At 36.1% G+C, this 15,497-nt stretch overlaps 1 protein-coding gene across 2 annotated transcripts in view; it reads left to right on the top strand.

Annotated features, from left to right (window-relative positions):
* Positions 1-663: 663 nt before the first annotated feature.
* The window catches only part of mino (glycerol-3-phosphate acyltransferase mino), a 78,768-nt gene continuing 63,934 nt past the window's right edge, over positions 664-15,497 (top strand). Inside the window, exon 1 of one of the 2 annotated variants that reach the window (XM_074173218.1) lies at positions 664-826. Coding sequence is in view for 1 of the 2 variants with exons in the window: in XM_074173210.1 (XP_074029311.1) it covers positions 11,508-11,626 (119 nt within the window). In the remaining variant the exon portion in view is untranslated. Of the gene's footprint in view, positions 827-11,307; positions 11,627-15,497 lie in introns of those variants that run through there. The other variant, XM_074173210.1, reaches the window with a different exon arrangement.

The raw sequence follows: 15,497 nt of genomic DNA, 5'->3' as shown, positions 1-15,497 counted from the left end.
TTCGTTTATTGAGGGCAATTTACAAAAAATAGTTTAAATTTTCATATCATATATCCACATCTTCATGAATGATAATTTTATGAACACTAAACCTTCGTTTACTTCTTATGGAAACTTTTAGTAATTTTCAGATAATTGGAAAGTTAAAATAAATTATTACAGGTATTCATATCTGAAACTGAAACCAATGAAAAAAAAAGATAGCTCTGGATTTATATTCCTATATATAGTTTCATGATTGAAACCCTATTCTTAATGAAGTTTAAATACCTATATTTCAACTTCTTTGCATAATTCGGAACAGTCATTTCCTTCGCAAAATTTGACCCTTTATGGGTATGTGGTAGTAACATAAGTAACATAACTACATAAAAAATGGTGAATATAACTGATAAACACCAATACATTCAAAATTCACTCACTCAGGAGGTTCACCACATTGGGATTGTACTAAAGGAACACCTAAATCTTTCACCTTTGCTTCTGAAATTAAAACTAATGACTACCTAGAAAACATATTTTACACTCTAGAAGGAGTGAAAAGAAATTTTCCGACAAAAACAAAAACCTTTGATAAAAAACACCTCACCGCTGAAAAACATTGCCTGGCCTACGGCCTATGTGAATTGGATCACTTATGTAAAAAAAATAATAAGAAATAGAATTATCGTAGTTAGGTTAGCTTGTCATTGGTAATTTGAAAAATTAAAAATGTATCTTGGTTTCTTTTAATTTAATTGTTGCCTTGTGAAGTGTTAGACTATATGTATGTTCATGTAACTTTTTGCGGTGTTCGAGATTAATTATATGTGTTTCAGTCATTGGGGTGAGTTGGTTATGTCATATGATAACTCTTATATAACCTAGAAATTTTATTTTAAGAGTATTGGAAAAGTCGATATTATATAATTAAAATTCAGTGTCCACATCTAATATGTGATTCAGTATATAGTGGATCCCAATATTTGGTGCATCAATAACTGTTGCATATTTTTCATTCGGTTTGTTATTGCCATGAAACTTCCATTTTTGATAGGCTCATCATATCTTTCAAGTTTTTGTCTTTGTACAGATGAAAATCCTTCAATATTCACATTATTCCTACTTGTATCATAATGATTATATCTTAGACTTGTGCTAGTAATCGCACATAAAAATTTGAGACCTCGTTAATTATTAGCTTGCACAAAATTCGGACCTTTTTTTTGTAAACCAGATGAGATTTCAAGGTCGGACAAAGTTTTCGTAAAATGGTATACTTTTTTGATAAGGCAGATGAGAGCTTTGCTTATAGAGACGCCTGAAGAAACTATTGTATAGCGAAACTGGTGTTGCGTGCGAAACAACTACCTTTATATGATATGAACATTGAATAAAACAAAAAAATAACCCTTTGAAATTAATTGCTTCCTTCCTTCCTTTGGAAGTTTCCACATTTTTTGTATAAAAATGGAGAAGTAGAAATCCAAAACACATCATTCTTATACATACTAGTTCTTGTACCAAATAGTCAGCTTTAAGTTAATTTAAAGGGTCCAATCCCAAATCAGTTCAAAGGTGGTATCCAATATTTTTCATCTCCAAACCATAATTATCTATGATAGTCTGTTTCAGGGGTTAGTTAGAATTGAAACCAAAATGGACAGAAAAGCATACATGAATATGAATGACTGTTCAAGAAATGGTAATGAAATGGCATGAAATAAACAATTTCGAAGGTGTTTGATCTTTCATAACCGTCTGTACAGGCTGGGCCAAAATGGATACTTTCAAAGGGAATCTGTTTTAAAACTAGATAGATGAAAACTGATGGCTGTGTATGAGGGTCAAATTTCATGACAAAATTTAATGGTGAAAACTGCATATCGATATTTATCATACTTTCTGAGTTACAGCATGTTTTTCGAAAAGTTGCTGTAACTTTTTTCCTGTTTAAATTTCATTTATATGAAAACATTTCCTCAGCACTTTTTCACGTAGAATTCAATGGTGTAAAAAACTCATTTTTAAAAATGAGATATCAATAGTTATTGATGGAAAACTATTTTTTCAATGAGCACCCTCTGTTTTTCACAGCAGTAATTAAAACGCATATTTTCAATAAAACTGATAACAGTTTATACTATATTTACTAGTAATAGATCAAGCTTTTACAATAATAGTAATAATAATGATAAAGAACAAACAATGGAATATATTTCTTCAGAGAAGGTGTTCGAAGTATCTACCAGCTTCTCATACACACAGGCGACACCTTTTCCGAACGTTTTTTGCCGAATTAATCAGTTCAATAAGGTTAGGTTAGGTTAGGTCCAAAGTGAGTGGGTCTATTCGACCCTCCACCGCAACCCGCAAGGGTTTATTGTGGCTCACACCTATTCTCACTCGGCAAAACAAACCCAGCTTCTTAACGAACCCGATTAGTTTGTATGGTGAGTGGTCTTTCAGGTCAGATGGTAAGAGTACGGCTTTGCCGAACTCTAAAGACCTGATTCGGTCCCTAGCAGGGCAGGCACAAAGTATATGCTCTGTTAATGAGGTAGTCGGATAGTCAAGTTGCAAGATTCCCACCTTGATAGGAGTGAGAGAAGCAAAACTTTGTATCACTGTCGCCTCCGATTCGTACGTAGAATTGGTCGGCAATTTGAAAATAGTAACGAATCTGTAGTCGTCCCTGAACGATATGCCGGCTGACTCATCGAATAAACACATGAAATCACCGCGAAAGAATGCAGTCGGGAATCGCCGGTAAAACTAGAACCGACTAAGGATTTCTAGAAAGGACCGTTACCGATATAAGCCTGGCTTCCTTACCCAAGAGGGCAGTTCAGAAAGTGAATCGAGCGGCTAAACAAGAAATTCACATAGTGGAAATAAATTAAGTGTTAGTTGCTAAGCGTTGAAAATAAATTAGGTTGTGATTAGTGAAATATTGTTGGAAATAAATTTGTTTAACGACAGCTAATTCATTAATTTGTCACAATAAGATACTTAATAGAGTGTGCGTTTCAAAGTCTACATGAAAAGAACTAAAAGATAACTCTAGCAGAACATCAAGTGTGCTACGTTTTTGGGAAAGTTAATTTTGAGTTCTATTGAAATATGCAGGAATATAAAGGGTGTCTCATTAAAAAAAGCTTTCCATCATCAACTATTGATATTTCATTTAAAAAAATAAGTTCACACCAATGAATTCTAGGTAAAAAAGTGCTTTGGAAATGTTGTCATAGAAACAAGAACTTTTTGACAAGAAAGAAGTTAAAGCAATTTCTCGAAAATGCATATTTCAATTGTATCCGCAATAAAATTGCTAAATAACTATTTTTCTTGGGCCGTCTAAACAGTTGTTTACTGTTTCAGACTTCCATTACAGTTTTCAAATCAATCATTCAACCACATTTCGATTACTGCGCTACTTTACTATCACAACTTGATGCAAATTGTTTGTCTACATTGCAAAAACTACAGAATAGAGCCATGCGCCTAATTTTAAGATGTAATAGATATAGGTACGCCAACTACAACAATGTTGGAAGTTCTGGATTGGCTTTCTGTGAAAGACCGTCTGTTCTATTTTACCATGGTATTCATCTTCAAAGTATTGTCCGATAATGCACCCCCATATTTTGACCAATTTATTGTTTTCCATCACCAAATTCATAATTACCCCACTAGGGGGATTCTAATTTATATGCACCACGTTTGAACTTTGCACGATCCATGATTAACTTTTTTTTTCCATTGGATTACAATAACCTCACGCTTGAGATAAAACAAAGTGAATCTATTATGACATTCAAAAAAGGACTTACTAGTCATTTGAAGATACAACATCCACATTAACGTTGATATTATAATAACATATATATCTGGTATTTGTAATTTACATTGTTATTTTTCCTATTTAATGAATGCTTGGATGATTACGAGCATACATATTTTAGTGTTTTGAAGTTGGACTGTGACTTTGTCTATCCAATTTCAAAATGTTTTTGTATATTAGGATGTCTATTTGAAATAAATATATTTTACTTATTCGAAAAACATGCTGTAACTCAGAAAAAATGATATAGATATCGATATGCGGTTTTCACCATTAAGTTTGTCATAAAATTTGACCCTCAGGCACATCAGTTTTCATCTATCTAGTTTGAGAACGAGGGTTTCCCTTTAAAACTGGCCAGTTTGGCCCACCCTGTACATTGATTATTTACCTGGTAACTGGTTGTTTGGGTTGTGTTGATTTTGTGGAATGTTTTCTGATCATAAACACTTTATGCACATCCTAGCTGAAACGCAATGAAGAAAAACCAATGCAGTAAGATAAATTTAATAACTAGTTTTTTGTGTGAGATGACTCTGGAACCCAGTTCAAGAGTTATGGGAGTATGTTGCCCATAGAAACTGACGTCATCACCAACACAATGTTCAACATATACCCTCAAACGACAAACTAAGTCATTTTAAGGTCAATTCCAGTCAAAAAAAGGTTCTCATTACTTGAGAATCGAACTCCCTGGGGCATAATTGTCTTGTCATGGGAAGCTTTGGCCATAGAAACTGGCGTTATATTCAACTATCTGCGATGACGTCATATTGACTTCACTTCCTAGTGGAACAAATTCTTTGACTCAGCCCTGATGCAATAATTAATTTTACATAATTCATTTTTTAATCGTCATTGTATACCTCCCGCATGATCTATTTCAGGACCTAATTGATTCATTTAGCTCAGAAGACACGCTGACGACTTTATCGTTTGCATTGACACTGGAAAAAAAAAGAATGCAATTTTGCTTGCCGTTGGTCTCTTGAGAACCGTAATTCGACAAAACATATATGCACGGACGGTGTTGAATGAAAAGAAAATAAGTAGCAAACGTGTTTATTTCTGTGTTGCTTGACTCCGTCCAGCCGTAATCTTACTGCTCATTTCCGATACAGTATCCCATGAAATATGGTTTCTTATTGGGCCGTAGATCAGGCGATGTCAATTATGTACACAGAACAGCGGCGTACATGCGGCTAGGCCTGACCTATACCACAGTATTTCTGTATACAGTAGTTTCACTCAGCGTCGGTCCCTTTGATGTCGGTGTCCAGGAGTTTCATTTTTTATAATGATGACGTATTTGACACTAATGACATTTCTCCCTACTACAATCTCAACCAAAGCGTGTATACACTGCTCAACATAACAACTATTCATATAAACTGCTCAAAAAAAAACAGTCTATGAAAACCATGTTGGGCACCTGAGAAAATTGTACAAATGATAATTTTGCATTTGTGTAATATTGAAGTAACCCAGATCATTTGGGCAATGATGAACTAAGTTTCAAGTAGATTTTAAAAATTCATGGAATCGGCAGATGTTCATATTCGAATGTGACAAAATATATTTTCATTTCAACAAGAAAAAAGACAAGATAAAGAACGTGTTTTGTTATTCATGAACCATGGTACGAATCCATGCGAAATTTCTTTGTAGTGATTTTTGGGGCCAAATATAGCATATTCATTTATTGATTGGAGAATTCAAGATGGCGGACGAGTTTGCCGATTCGATTATATTAAGGACCAATTATTAAAAATATTCCTAATCGAATTCATCACTCAAGATTAAGGAATCTGTAGAGCCTATTCTTTCTGAATTATGTAGTTACTATTCAGGACTTGAAGAAGTAAAAAAGTAATTAAGTATGTAGTGTTCAATCATACAAAAATAATTTTTTTGTAAGTATGTACTAACTATAAATGTATGTGAGAGTTTTCGGAGTCGGAAGTTATGAATTATTTACACTGTAAGATAATAGGTTGTTTTGCTGCTTCCAGCTTTCATCCAAGTAAAAATTGATAATAAAATCACTGACAAGTCCAAATGCATTTTGACTATACCATTATATATGTTTTCCGACAGAAAACAACTACTTCTTTAGCTAATAACTCGACATATATTGACAAATGTTGATATTTGAATCTATACAAGTCTAGATGTCTAATCAACCCCGAAAAGTTGAATATTACACAAATGCAAAATTATCATTTGTACAATTTTCTTAGGTGCCCAACATGGTTTTCATCGTCTGTATTTTTTTGAGCAGTTTATATGAATATTTGTTATGTTGAGCAGTGTTTAAACGCTTTGATTGCATGCCTGTCTTAAACTCGTCGTTTGCGCAGACCTAAGACATCGACGCGTGGGTCTGCGCGTAGGAAAATTCAAACCACAAATCAGCCTTTATGAAATTACTATATACAAAATACTGTGCCTATACTAACGCCGTTAGGTGTGAAACTTTGCCTTATATAGAATACTAGCTTTTACCCGCGACTTCGCTCGCATTTATGTCATTAAATAAGTGTCAGTACAATAGAAACGAATCAATATGAGAACTATATTTTAATGCTTGGCTGGGATTATCAATTTTTAAAAATTATTACTTAACCTAACCTAATATAACTTAACCTAACCAAACCTAACCTAACCTAACCTAACCTAACATAACATAAGCTTTTTTTGGTGGGGTGGAAACCCTCATGGGCACTGACCGCTTGGTTTCCATCACGAGTCAGTACTGCTGGACTCGTACCGGCTAAAACCACCCCCTGGCCCTCTCCCGTACCCGGAACTATCCGAAGGACATAACATCAGGTACAGGCGGCATTTTTCATTACCTTTGCTCCCTAGCTTGTGTTTCGAACATCCTCTCCTCGTTCTCTGTTTGTCTCATCGTCTTCTCCAAATACCTTGCTCCTCTATTCCACTGGCTGTGACTATTTGTCATCTTTTCTACAAGGTTGTCGGGGTTAATTTCAGTTCATTTCTCTCTCTTTCCCACCTGGGGCATACGAATAAACTGTGCCCGGGGGTGTCGTTCACCTTGGGGCAGTAAACGTATTTACTAGCTAGTGACTTTCCGATCTTCTAGGTATATGCTTTGAAGCACCCGTGTTCGCTAAGAGCTTGGCTCATGAAGTAGTTCGTCGTTTTGTATTAACACTCCACCCATCTATCTACATTTGGGATCAGGCGCTTGGTCCATTGAGCTTTTCCGGTGTTGTTCTGCCAACTTTCCTGCAACTCTACTGTTGTTGACTGCCTCTCCTCCTTCCTTACGTTTTCATCCACGAAGGGTCTAGTATCAACCCTGTAGCGCTCTCTCACCAAGAGATCGATGGGTGGGATCGTCGCTATAACGTTGATTGCTTCTGTGGACACCGTCCTATATGCCATTGCCACTCTTAATAGCATTCTTCTCTGCGTTGAATTGATCGTCATTTTGTATCTCTGTACCCGCATTAGTATAATTGCCTCAGTTTTATGTGGTACGAGTGTCAGTCCGTTGTCATCCATCCAGCAGTTTATGAGTTCCATCTAGACATTAGCTCTCCTCATCAATTGTTGTTTGTTGCTGGTTCTAATGGTAACCGCAAGATATTCTGCATACGCTACTGTGCCTCATCCATCTGGCATCTCCAGTCTCAGCACTCCAGCATACATGACGTTCCACAACGTTGGTCCGAGAACCGAGCCCTGCGGAACTCCCTGCGACATGTCCCGTATATAGTTTGCCTTCTGAAGGGTTTTGTTACTCAGATACGACCTTATTAGTGCCAGCAAATAATCGCTTATACCCAGCTTTGCCAGATTCAAGATCAAATTCCATTTTGCAGTGTTGAATGCATTTTTGACGAATGTATGTATGACAGCTACCCCACGTAGTATTACCTTGCGTAGATCCTAATATCACCTGATTCATTGCTGACATGACTGCCCTATTGGCTCTAAATCCGAACTGCATTTCTGATATGCCTCCTTTCTGTTCCAACTCTATTTCCAGTCTATATTTAATCATAAACTCATAAAGCTTCCCAAAGCCATTTGAAAGATATATTGGTCTGTATCCTGTCGTATCTGCACCACTACCCTTTGGTAAAAGGACCACGCTGGCTTTTTTCCATGTAGGCGGAAATTTTTGTTCTATCAACAGCTGGTTACGAACTTCCAAAATCGGGTTTGGACTATTACTTACGGCCAGTTTTACAGCTTCTGGGAGTATACCATCTGGACTTGGCGCTTTTCTGGGTTTCATTTTGTCTGCAGCTCTAACCAACTCTTCCAGGGTAAAAGGTGGTGGTAACATGCACATCTGCCTCGACGCCGGGTGTTCTGGGCTATTTGAGTCCTTTTACCACCATCTTGTATCCTTGACCCCATGGGTCCTCATCCAACCGATCGCATAAAAGGTTCCACTGTTCTATTTGGGATACCTTTATAGCAAACCGCAAGAGCGGTTTCACCTTGCTCTTAGTGCGGCAATCTCCTCATTCCATCACACCGGCTGCCTTATGCTACTACCACCTGCATACACAAGTCTTTCGCGTTTTTCACAGCCTCTTTAGGTCTCGTATGTTACCCTCTGATAGATCCAACGTTGTCTTAAAGTCGGCCTTGTTCAAGTGTCATGCCATACAGCTTTGTATTGTCTGCCGCCTGTATTAACATTGAAGCCTTGAACACCCCGACGTTTCCCCCTCACAGACACCGTCTGTGAGGGGGACACCGATATGTCTAGTGTTTACAGTGTCCTTCTTCAACCAATAGATAGTTCAGCTAGTGACTCATAGATGACTCAGTGTGTTCTATAACTTTTGTTGTTTTTATATACTTTCGTATCGATGAATTGAGCGCTTATCTTTGTGTGGTTACTGATAACAGGACATGAAAACAATTCTGTACGATAAATTATTCAAATGAATCTCTCAAAATCCTACACGCAAAGCCACGTAAATTCATACGGAACACCATGGGGGCCCCCAATCGCAGCACCGTGCGTTGCCCCCTAATCTTCACGGAGCCCCCGGAGTCCTCCTCTGTCAGAAGTTGATGTACCGTCCTACGTCGACATTTGACAGATGCACCATTTACCGATCCGTATTGACAGAAGACGCCATTTACCGTCCCACGGAGCCCCCTCTGTCAGATGTACCGTCCTACGCCTTCCAATAGATAGTTCAGCTATGGGTGCCAGGGTGGTGTACTCACGACGATGCGTCTGGGCCACGCGACAAATTGGAGCGCTCGGATTGGTCGCAGGATCCAAAATTGCCGGAATGAACCTCCATAAGAAATAACACGGTGTTTTGATTTGGAATTCTCCTAGAACCATTACTAGTCCTGTGCAGGCTCATGTTCTATTCTACGGAGACTTTCCATTCGGATACTTTCATCGCCATCTCCTGTGAGGAAAGGGTAAGGTCTATAAATAATTTCTGGTTACCTCTGACGAATGTAGGTGATATTCCGTCATTGTGCAGTACCATATTCAGTGTATTCATCCACTCCTCCAGGTATTCCCCACGTGGATTCGTAATGCCCGCATTCCAAAGGTTGGATTTTGCATTAAAGTCTCCTGCAATTATGAAATTTCTCTTGTACCTGGCGTGATGGATAATTGAGTCTATGCATATCTTATATTGAGGAAGTGTTATATTCGGTGAAATGTAACAATTGTAAAGCGACCAACCTGTGAAGTCCAAACATATATAAACATGCTCCACTTGTGTGGCCTTTGATGCCACAATTCCTGTTTTTACTTAGGACGCTGTATTTATATTTTGATCTTTGATCCACTCCGTATTATTTTCAACCGATGTTTTATTTGGTTCCTGCACTAATAGTATGTCAGCTTTCTCTTCGCTTGCCGCTTTTAAAAGTAAGTGATGCGCAGTATGCATCTGTAAGATCTTAAGAGCCATTAGATTACTGTTATTATCTCCTCGTCAAGCGGGCCCTTCTCCGCTCCTCGATCAGTCTCTTATATACAGGACACCTAATTTGATCGTGCCTATGGCCAACTTTATCACACTTCCTCCCCTACATTCTTAGCCTTATATTTTACGCATTGCTGCGTCCTATCTTCCCCCGTACACTCCGTCGCTCTGTGACCAAAGTCAAGGCATAACATAACCTAAACTAACCTAACCTAACCAACAAAGTAGCTAGATTTTGAGAGTTTTTTGACAATTTTTTTATGTTACATAAATTTTTTTTTTAATAAAAAGTATCCTATGTTACTTCGAATACCTCCAAGAACATGTGTACAAAATTTCATGACGACCTGTGTTTTCGCGTGAAACCGTAACAAACAAATGTACATTCATATTTATATTAGTAGGAAAGTAGGGATTCCAACAGGGATTTCCGAACTTTGACAATTGATAACGGCCACCTTGTTGTAGCTACATCTGTCAAATTAGTTGTAATTTATTCAATCTGTTTTGACAAATTATCATGTGCTACCGATCGACCAACATCCGTGCGTCGGCGAAACGCAAGATCTACCGAAAACATTGCCGCTGCCTGTGAGAGTGTTCAGGAGAATCCATAGCAGTCGATTTCGCGTCGCTCACAAAAACTCGACCTTTCGCAGACCACAACTTGGCGAATTTTGCGACGTGACTTGAGCCTGTACCCATACAAAATTCAACTGACCCAGGAAGAATCACGGAAGAATGGCAGAGGGAATGGAGAGACGGAACACTGGGCGGCTGTTATACAGATACTGTAAAAGAGTCGGGTTTGAATCTCTTAATCTGTCGAGGAAGGATGTCCAACTTCTTACGGGGCATGAAACTTCCCGGGTTATCTAGCCAGGTTCAACCTGGGACCGGAGGTTCAGTGCCCCTGTGGCTGGAAGGAGCCTGAAACGGTAGAGCATGTGCTTGGGAGATGCATGGAAGGAGAGAAAATTGGATGGCGCGAATGGAAAGAGCGGCTTGAACGAGAAAATGGAGGAATGCAACTTAGGGGTATGAATGGAAAGAAAAAGGAATGGATTCGCGTTGCGAATAAATGGGCAGAGTGTTGTGAGGGATTAAAGGGAACAATAAGGGGCAAGCTGTCAAAAGGAACTGTGCAAGGAGAAATGGTTAATTGATCACGTCCTAGTCCTGACATACCACTAAAACTTGGACTTGGTGTGTGGACCTAGATTGTAAATATTTCCTGGAGGTTATTGTATCAAGTAGTTCAATGCCTGTTTTTTTTCTTTTACTTTTTGCACTGCACTGTATACAAGATGAACTACAAGGAACATATTAGATATACTGCTGTAGTTTCTCATTTCTGGATAATACTTGTGCACCCCGTCGAGCAAAAACATCCAAGTACGCCTCTGCCCGTTAACAGTGCATTCACATTCACCGAAACAGAGACGGCGTGACCGGCAAACAAAGAAGGGCTACCCATTGTTGCTTTGGTAGAATGAATAGGTTTTAGATACCGTACACGGTGTACGACATTAGTTTTGGATGGCTTTCGTGACGCGATGCGCCGAACTTGATATATATTCTTCGAAAACAGCCGGTCGCGAAAACACGTCAAAAAGCGGAAATATATACGGGGAGCAGCACGAACTTGTGTTTTTGTTTTCGAGTGCCGCTACAGATTTGAAGTTGTTCGGTTGTCGGTGTTGTATTTGTTATGATTGAAATTTTTCGAAATGGTCGTGTTTAGCGGTACTTTCGTTGCATGGACTATGGAGTCGATATTGGAATTCTCTATTTTCCTCGGGTTTTTGTATTGGGCCTTTCCTACGCTGTTTTCATCGGGGTTTGTGAGGTTGGTGATTTTTTTTACATGTTTTAATGAATAGATGAAATTTTACTTAGTGGAAGAATTGTTGCCGAATTGATAGTTTATTGACACGCGCGCCTGCTGCCTTATTTGTAACCCTTCTTTGCGTGCCTGCTGCCTTGGGCTGATTTTCAGGCTCCCTCTCCGGAATCGGAAAATATCAACGGTTATTTTTCTGAACAATATACGGCTGATTGATCCCAAAGTTTAGATAAAATAAATATAGTTTAAAAAGACTAAAAAATACGCTTTTATAGCATACGAAACAAAAAAATGAAAAATTAATATAGTTTGAATTGAAGGTGTTATATTTTTTTTTGGGAAAAAAGTTTCTGGCTTTCTACTACCCCATCTTGATACAACAAAATGTGGGAATCTTCCAGTTATTTGAAAATAAGTAACTCTATACATGGATGTGTGGATCATGCAAAGACACAAACTGGAAGAAAGCCCTCCTAAAACATCTACTTTCATATAAACATTGAATCACACGAAAGAAAAAAATTCTTTCGAAACAGATACTTTTATGTGTACACTAAATTATACAATGAGGATGACAGTGTTCCATGTAAGTGCAATTTGTTACCATTCATTTAAAGTAGAACTCCTGTGAATGATATCTGATTTTATTCCATAACGAATGGTTGGAATACAAACTGAGTAGAGAAAAGTATCTTCTGTATAATTCAATGTTCATTTAAAAGTATTTGTTTCGAAAGAATTTTTTTTTTCGTGTAATTCAATGTTTATATGAAAGTAGCTGTTTCAGGAGGGCTTTCTTCCAGTTTGTTTCTGAAAGTTACTTCTTTGCATGATCTACACATTCATGTATAGAGTTTCAAATTGATTACTTCCTTTCTTTCTTTGGAAGATTCCCACATTTTGTTGTATCAAGATGGAGTAGTAGAAAGCCAAAAACTTTCTTTTCCAAAAATATACTTTAAAAAACTAAAAAATACGCTTTTAAAGAACATCGAACTAAAAAGTTAAAAATAATTTTTTCTAAGCTTAAAGTAATAACGTATTATTGTGAAAAAAGCGTGGGCGCTCTGTGCCATATTTTTTGTATATCAAGCGTCTGTCGTTATTTTTCGTTCGTTACTGTTAAAAAAATATTATTAACTTTTTGGTTAGATGTTCTTTAAAAGCTTGTTTTTTATTTTTTTATTTCATTGAAATCAATAACTGTTGTAACAGAGAAACAAACATTTAACACCCTCTCCGAATGTCGTCGGAAGAATTCAGTTTGCCAGCTGCCGGTTTTCGTCCCTTCACTTTCCAGCCACCCCAACTATTAATGGATTTCGTAAACACTTGTGGGGTTCTTTCCAGAATGTTTACATATGTTACTGGTTTACAGTGTGTACTTTGAAGAGTAACACATACATGCGTTATTAGCTATATAAAAAATATTGAAAATTTCAGAAACAAATCGGTTTTGGATTTACTGTTTTCACAAAAATAATTATACAGGCATTGTCATACATAATTCCTACACATTTTCCTATGCTCATAAAGTAGCTGCACGCAATATTATGCTTCACAGGCTATTGAATACTCGTATTACACAGTCGGAAAGTAATTTTTTCAGAGAGAGCTGAGTTGCATCAAACAAATCGCTGTCAACAACGGCTACAAGGTAGTGTCTTAAAAAAACTACGAAAACAAGGCATCATGTCACGCTGGAACCCGCTTTGAAAAAAATCAACTTTTTTTTTAGGACGCGTAATAATGTGCAAAAAGTTCTGAAATAGGTTCTAAATGGATTGTAGTTTATTGTAGTAACAACAAAATATCACTATATTTTATATTCTTTTGAAGTATAGCAAAAAAACTACTATAACAAACTATGTTTGTAGTTTCCATTAAACACATCAAAAATGAATGAAATAAAATCGAGTATTTTCCAACTGCATTAGTAGTGAATCAAAAACAAAATTTTAACTTTAAACGATGCTGATGAATGTAGTAGTGTACCATATTTTTTGTTTATCTAGCGCCCACGCTTTTTTCACAATAATACTAATATTTTTCGATCGTTATTGTTTTAAGCTTATTTAAAAAATAATATTTTCAACTTTTCAGTTAGATGTTCTTTGAAAGCGTGTTTTTTAGTGTTTTTAAACTATATTTATTTTAACTTTTTAGCTCGTTTAAAAAAAGCGTGTTTTTCAGTTTTCTTAAACTATATTTATTGTTTATAATTTTGCATTTGAAAACGAGGATTTTTCATAAACCTATTATTGTTTATTTAATTCAATGCTATTTCTCAGTACTAAGTAAACTACAAACGATATAATACTGATAACTTGACAAAGTACATGACAAGTATTTCAGATTTTTATTACTTTAAAATGTACTACTCGTTCTTGATGTGTCACTATTAACACTATGAAAATAACAATTCATACTTCAATCATCAGCATAGTTTGTACATAGATATTCAAAAAAAAGACAAATTTTTTGCTTTTGAATCACTACAAATGTATAGTTGGGCATTTGATAAAAATGTATAGTAAGGCGCCTTACAAAAATCAAGTGATTTTTTGAACTCAAAGTGTCAGTATTTATCGTTTGTTTGAAGGTGATTGACAATGTTTCATGATGAATTTCACTAGTTCGGACTTCCATTGTCTATTATATAAAATGATTTGAAATCCCTGAAACAAAAAAAGAAGAATTGAAAATTAATGGCTGAAAATAATAATTATATTAACCCAAAATGAACCTGAAATGAAATAATAGTGAAATAAAATACAAGTAAAAATAGAACAATTGAATAAATTAAAATAAAGAAATGAAAAAAGAAAATAAAAATAAAAAATGGAGAGATTCCAAGTCACGTTAGTTCACGACGTTTCGATTGTTAGTATCTACAATCGTCTTCGGGTGATGACCCGAATTGTTATTTTCAGCCATTCATTTTCAATTCTTCTTTTTTTGTTTCAGGGATTTCAAATCATTTTATATAATAGACAATGGAAGTCCGAACTAGTGAAATTTGTCAGTATTTATGTTCTATCGCACTCCTTAATATAACATTTACACATAATTGTCAAGAGAAAACACTAGTTTCAACACTCATGACATTTTTTAAACACATTTTGCGTTTTAAATAAATAAAAATGATGTATAAAAGAATTATTCCGTGGCCGTTCGTTTGTATGGATGTATGGAAACCAGCGTGGTCACGATAGCTCCCGAAAAACTACTAATCGAATTCATTTTTGTTATTATCTAAAAGTATGTCCTTTGGAAGATCACGGTCTAAATGAATGTAGTTTGACTATAATTAACAAAAACTAAAATCCACTTATGGTTTCTATATCTATATCTATGTAAATATAAGGTTTGTTTACTAGCCATGTGCTGTACCTTCTTTTCTGGCTGAGCAATAACGCGGAATATTTGAAAGTATTGTTTCATTCTATTCATTATTCTAATTTAATGGTAACTACAAACATTTAATTTCAGCTACAATCAACTTCATCGTTTGTGGTTCGAGGACAATTGTTATTTTATGATTTGAAGTCTTGTTATCATATCTTTTTTGCTATACTTCAAAAGACTATAAAATAAATTAATATTGTGTTGTTGTTACTACAATAAACTACAATCAAAATAAAACCTATTTCAAAACGTTCTTGCGCATTGTTACTAGTTTGAATAGTATCAATAGTGCTTTCTCAATATCTGATGAGACTACAAGAAAATGAACTCTACTACATTCATCAGCATCGTTCAAAGTTAAAATTATGTTTTTGATTCACTACAAATGCAGTTGGAAAATACTCAATTTTATTTCATTCATTTTTGATGTGTTTAATGGTAACTACAAACATCTAATTTCAGCTAT

The sequence above is a fragment of the Leptinotarsa decemlineata genome, unplaced genomic scaffold, assembly GCF_025532065.1.
Source record: "Leptinotarsa decemlineata unplaced genomic scaffold, Ldec_3_MD MMD2_P_RNA_scaffold_12, whole genome shotgun sequence".
In the NCBI taxonomy this organism is placed as follows: Eukaryota; Metazoa; Arthropoda; class Insecta; order Coleoptera; family Chrysomelidae; genus Leptinotarsa; species Leptinotarsa decemlineata.
Note: the sequence above shows the minus strand (reverse complement) of the source record. Positions and strands in the feature narration are given on the sequence as shown.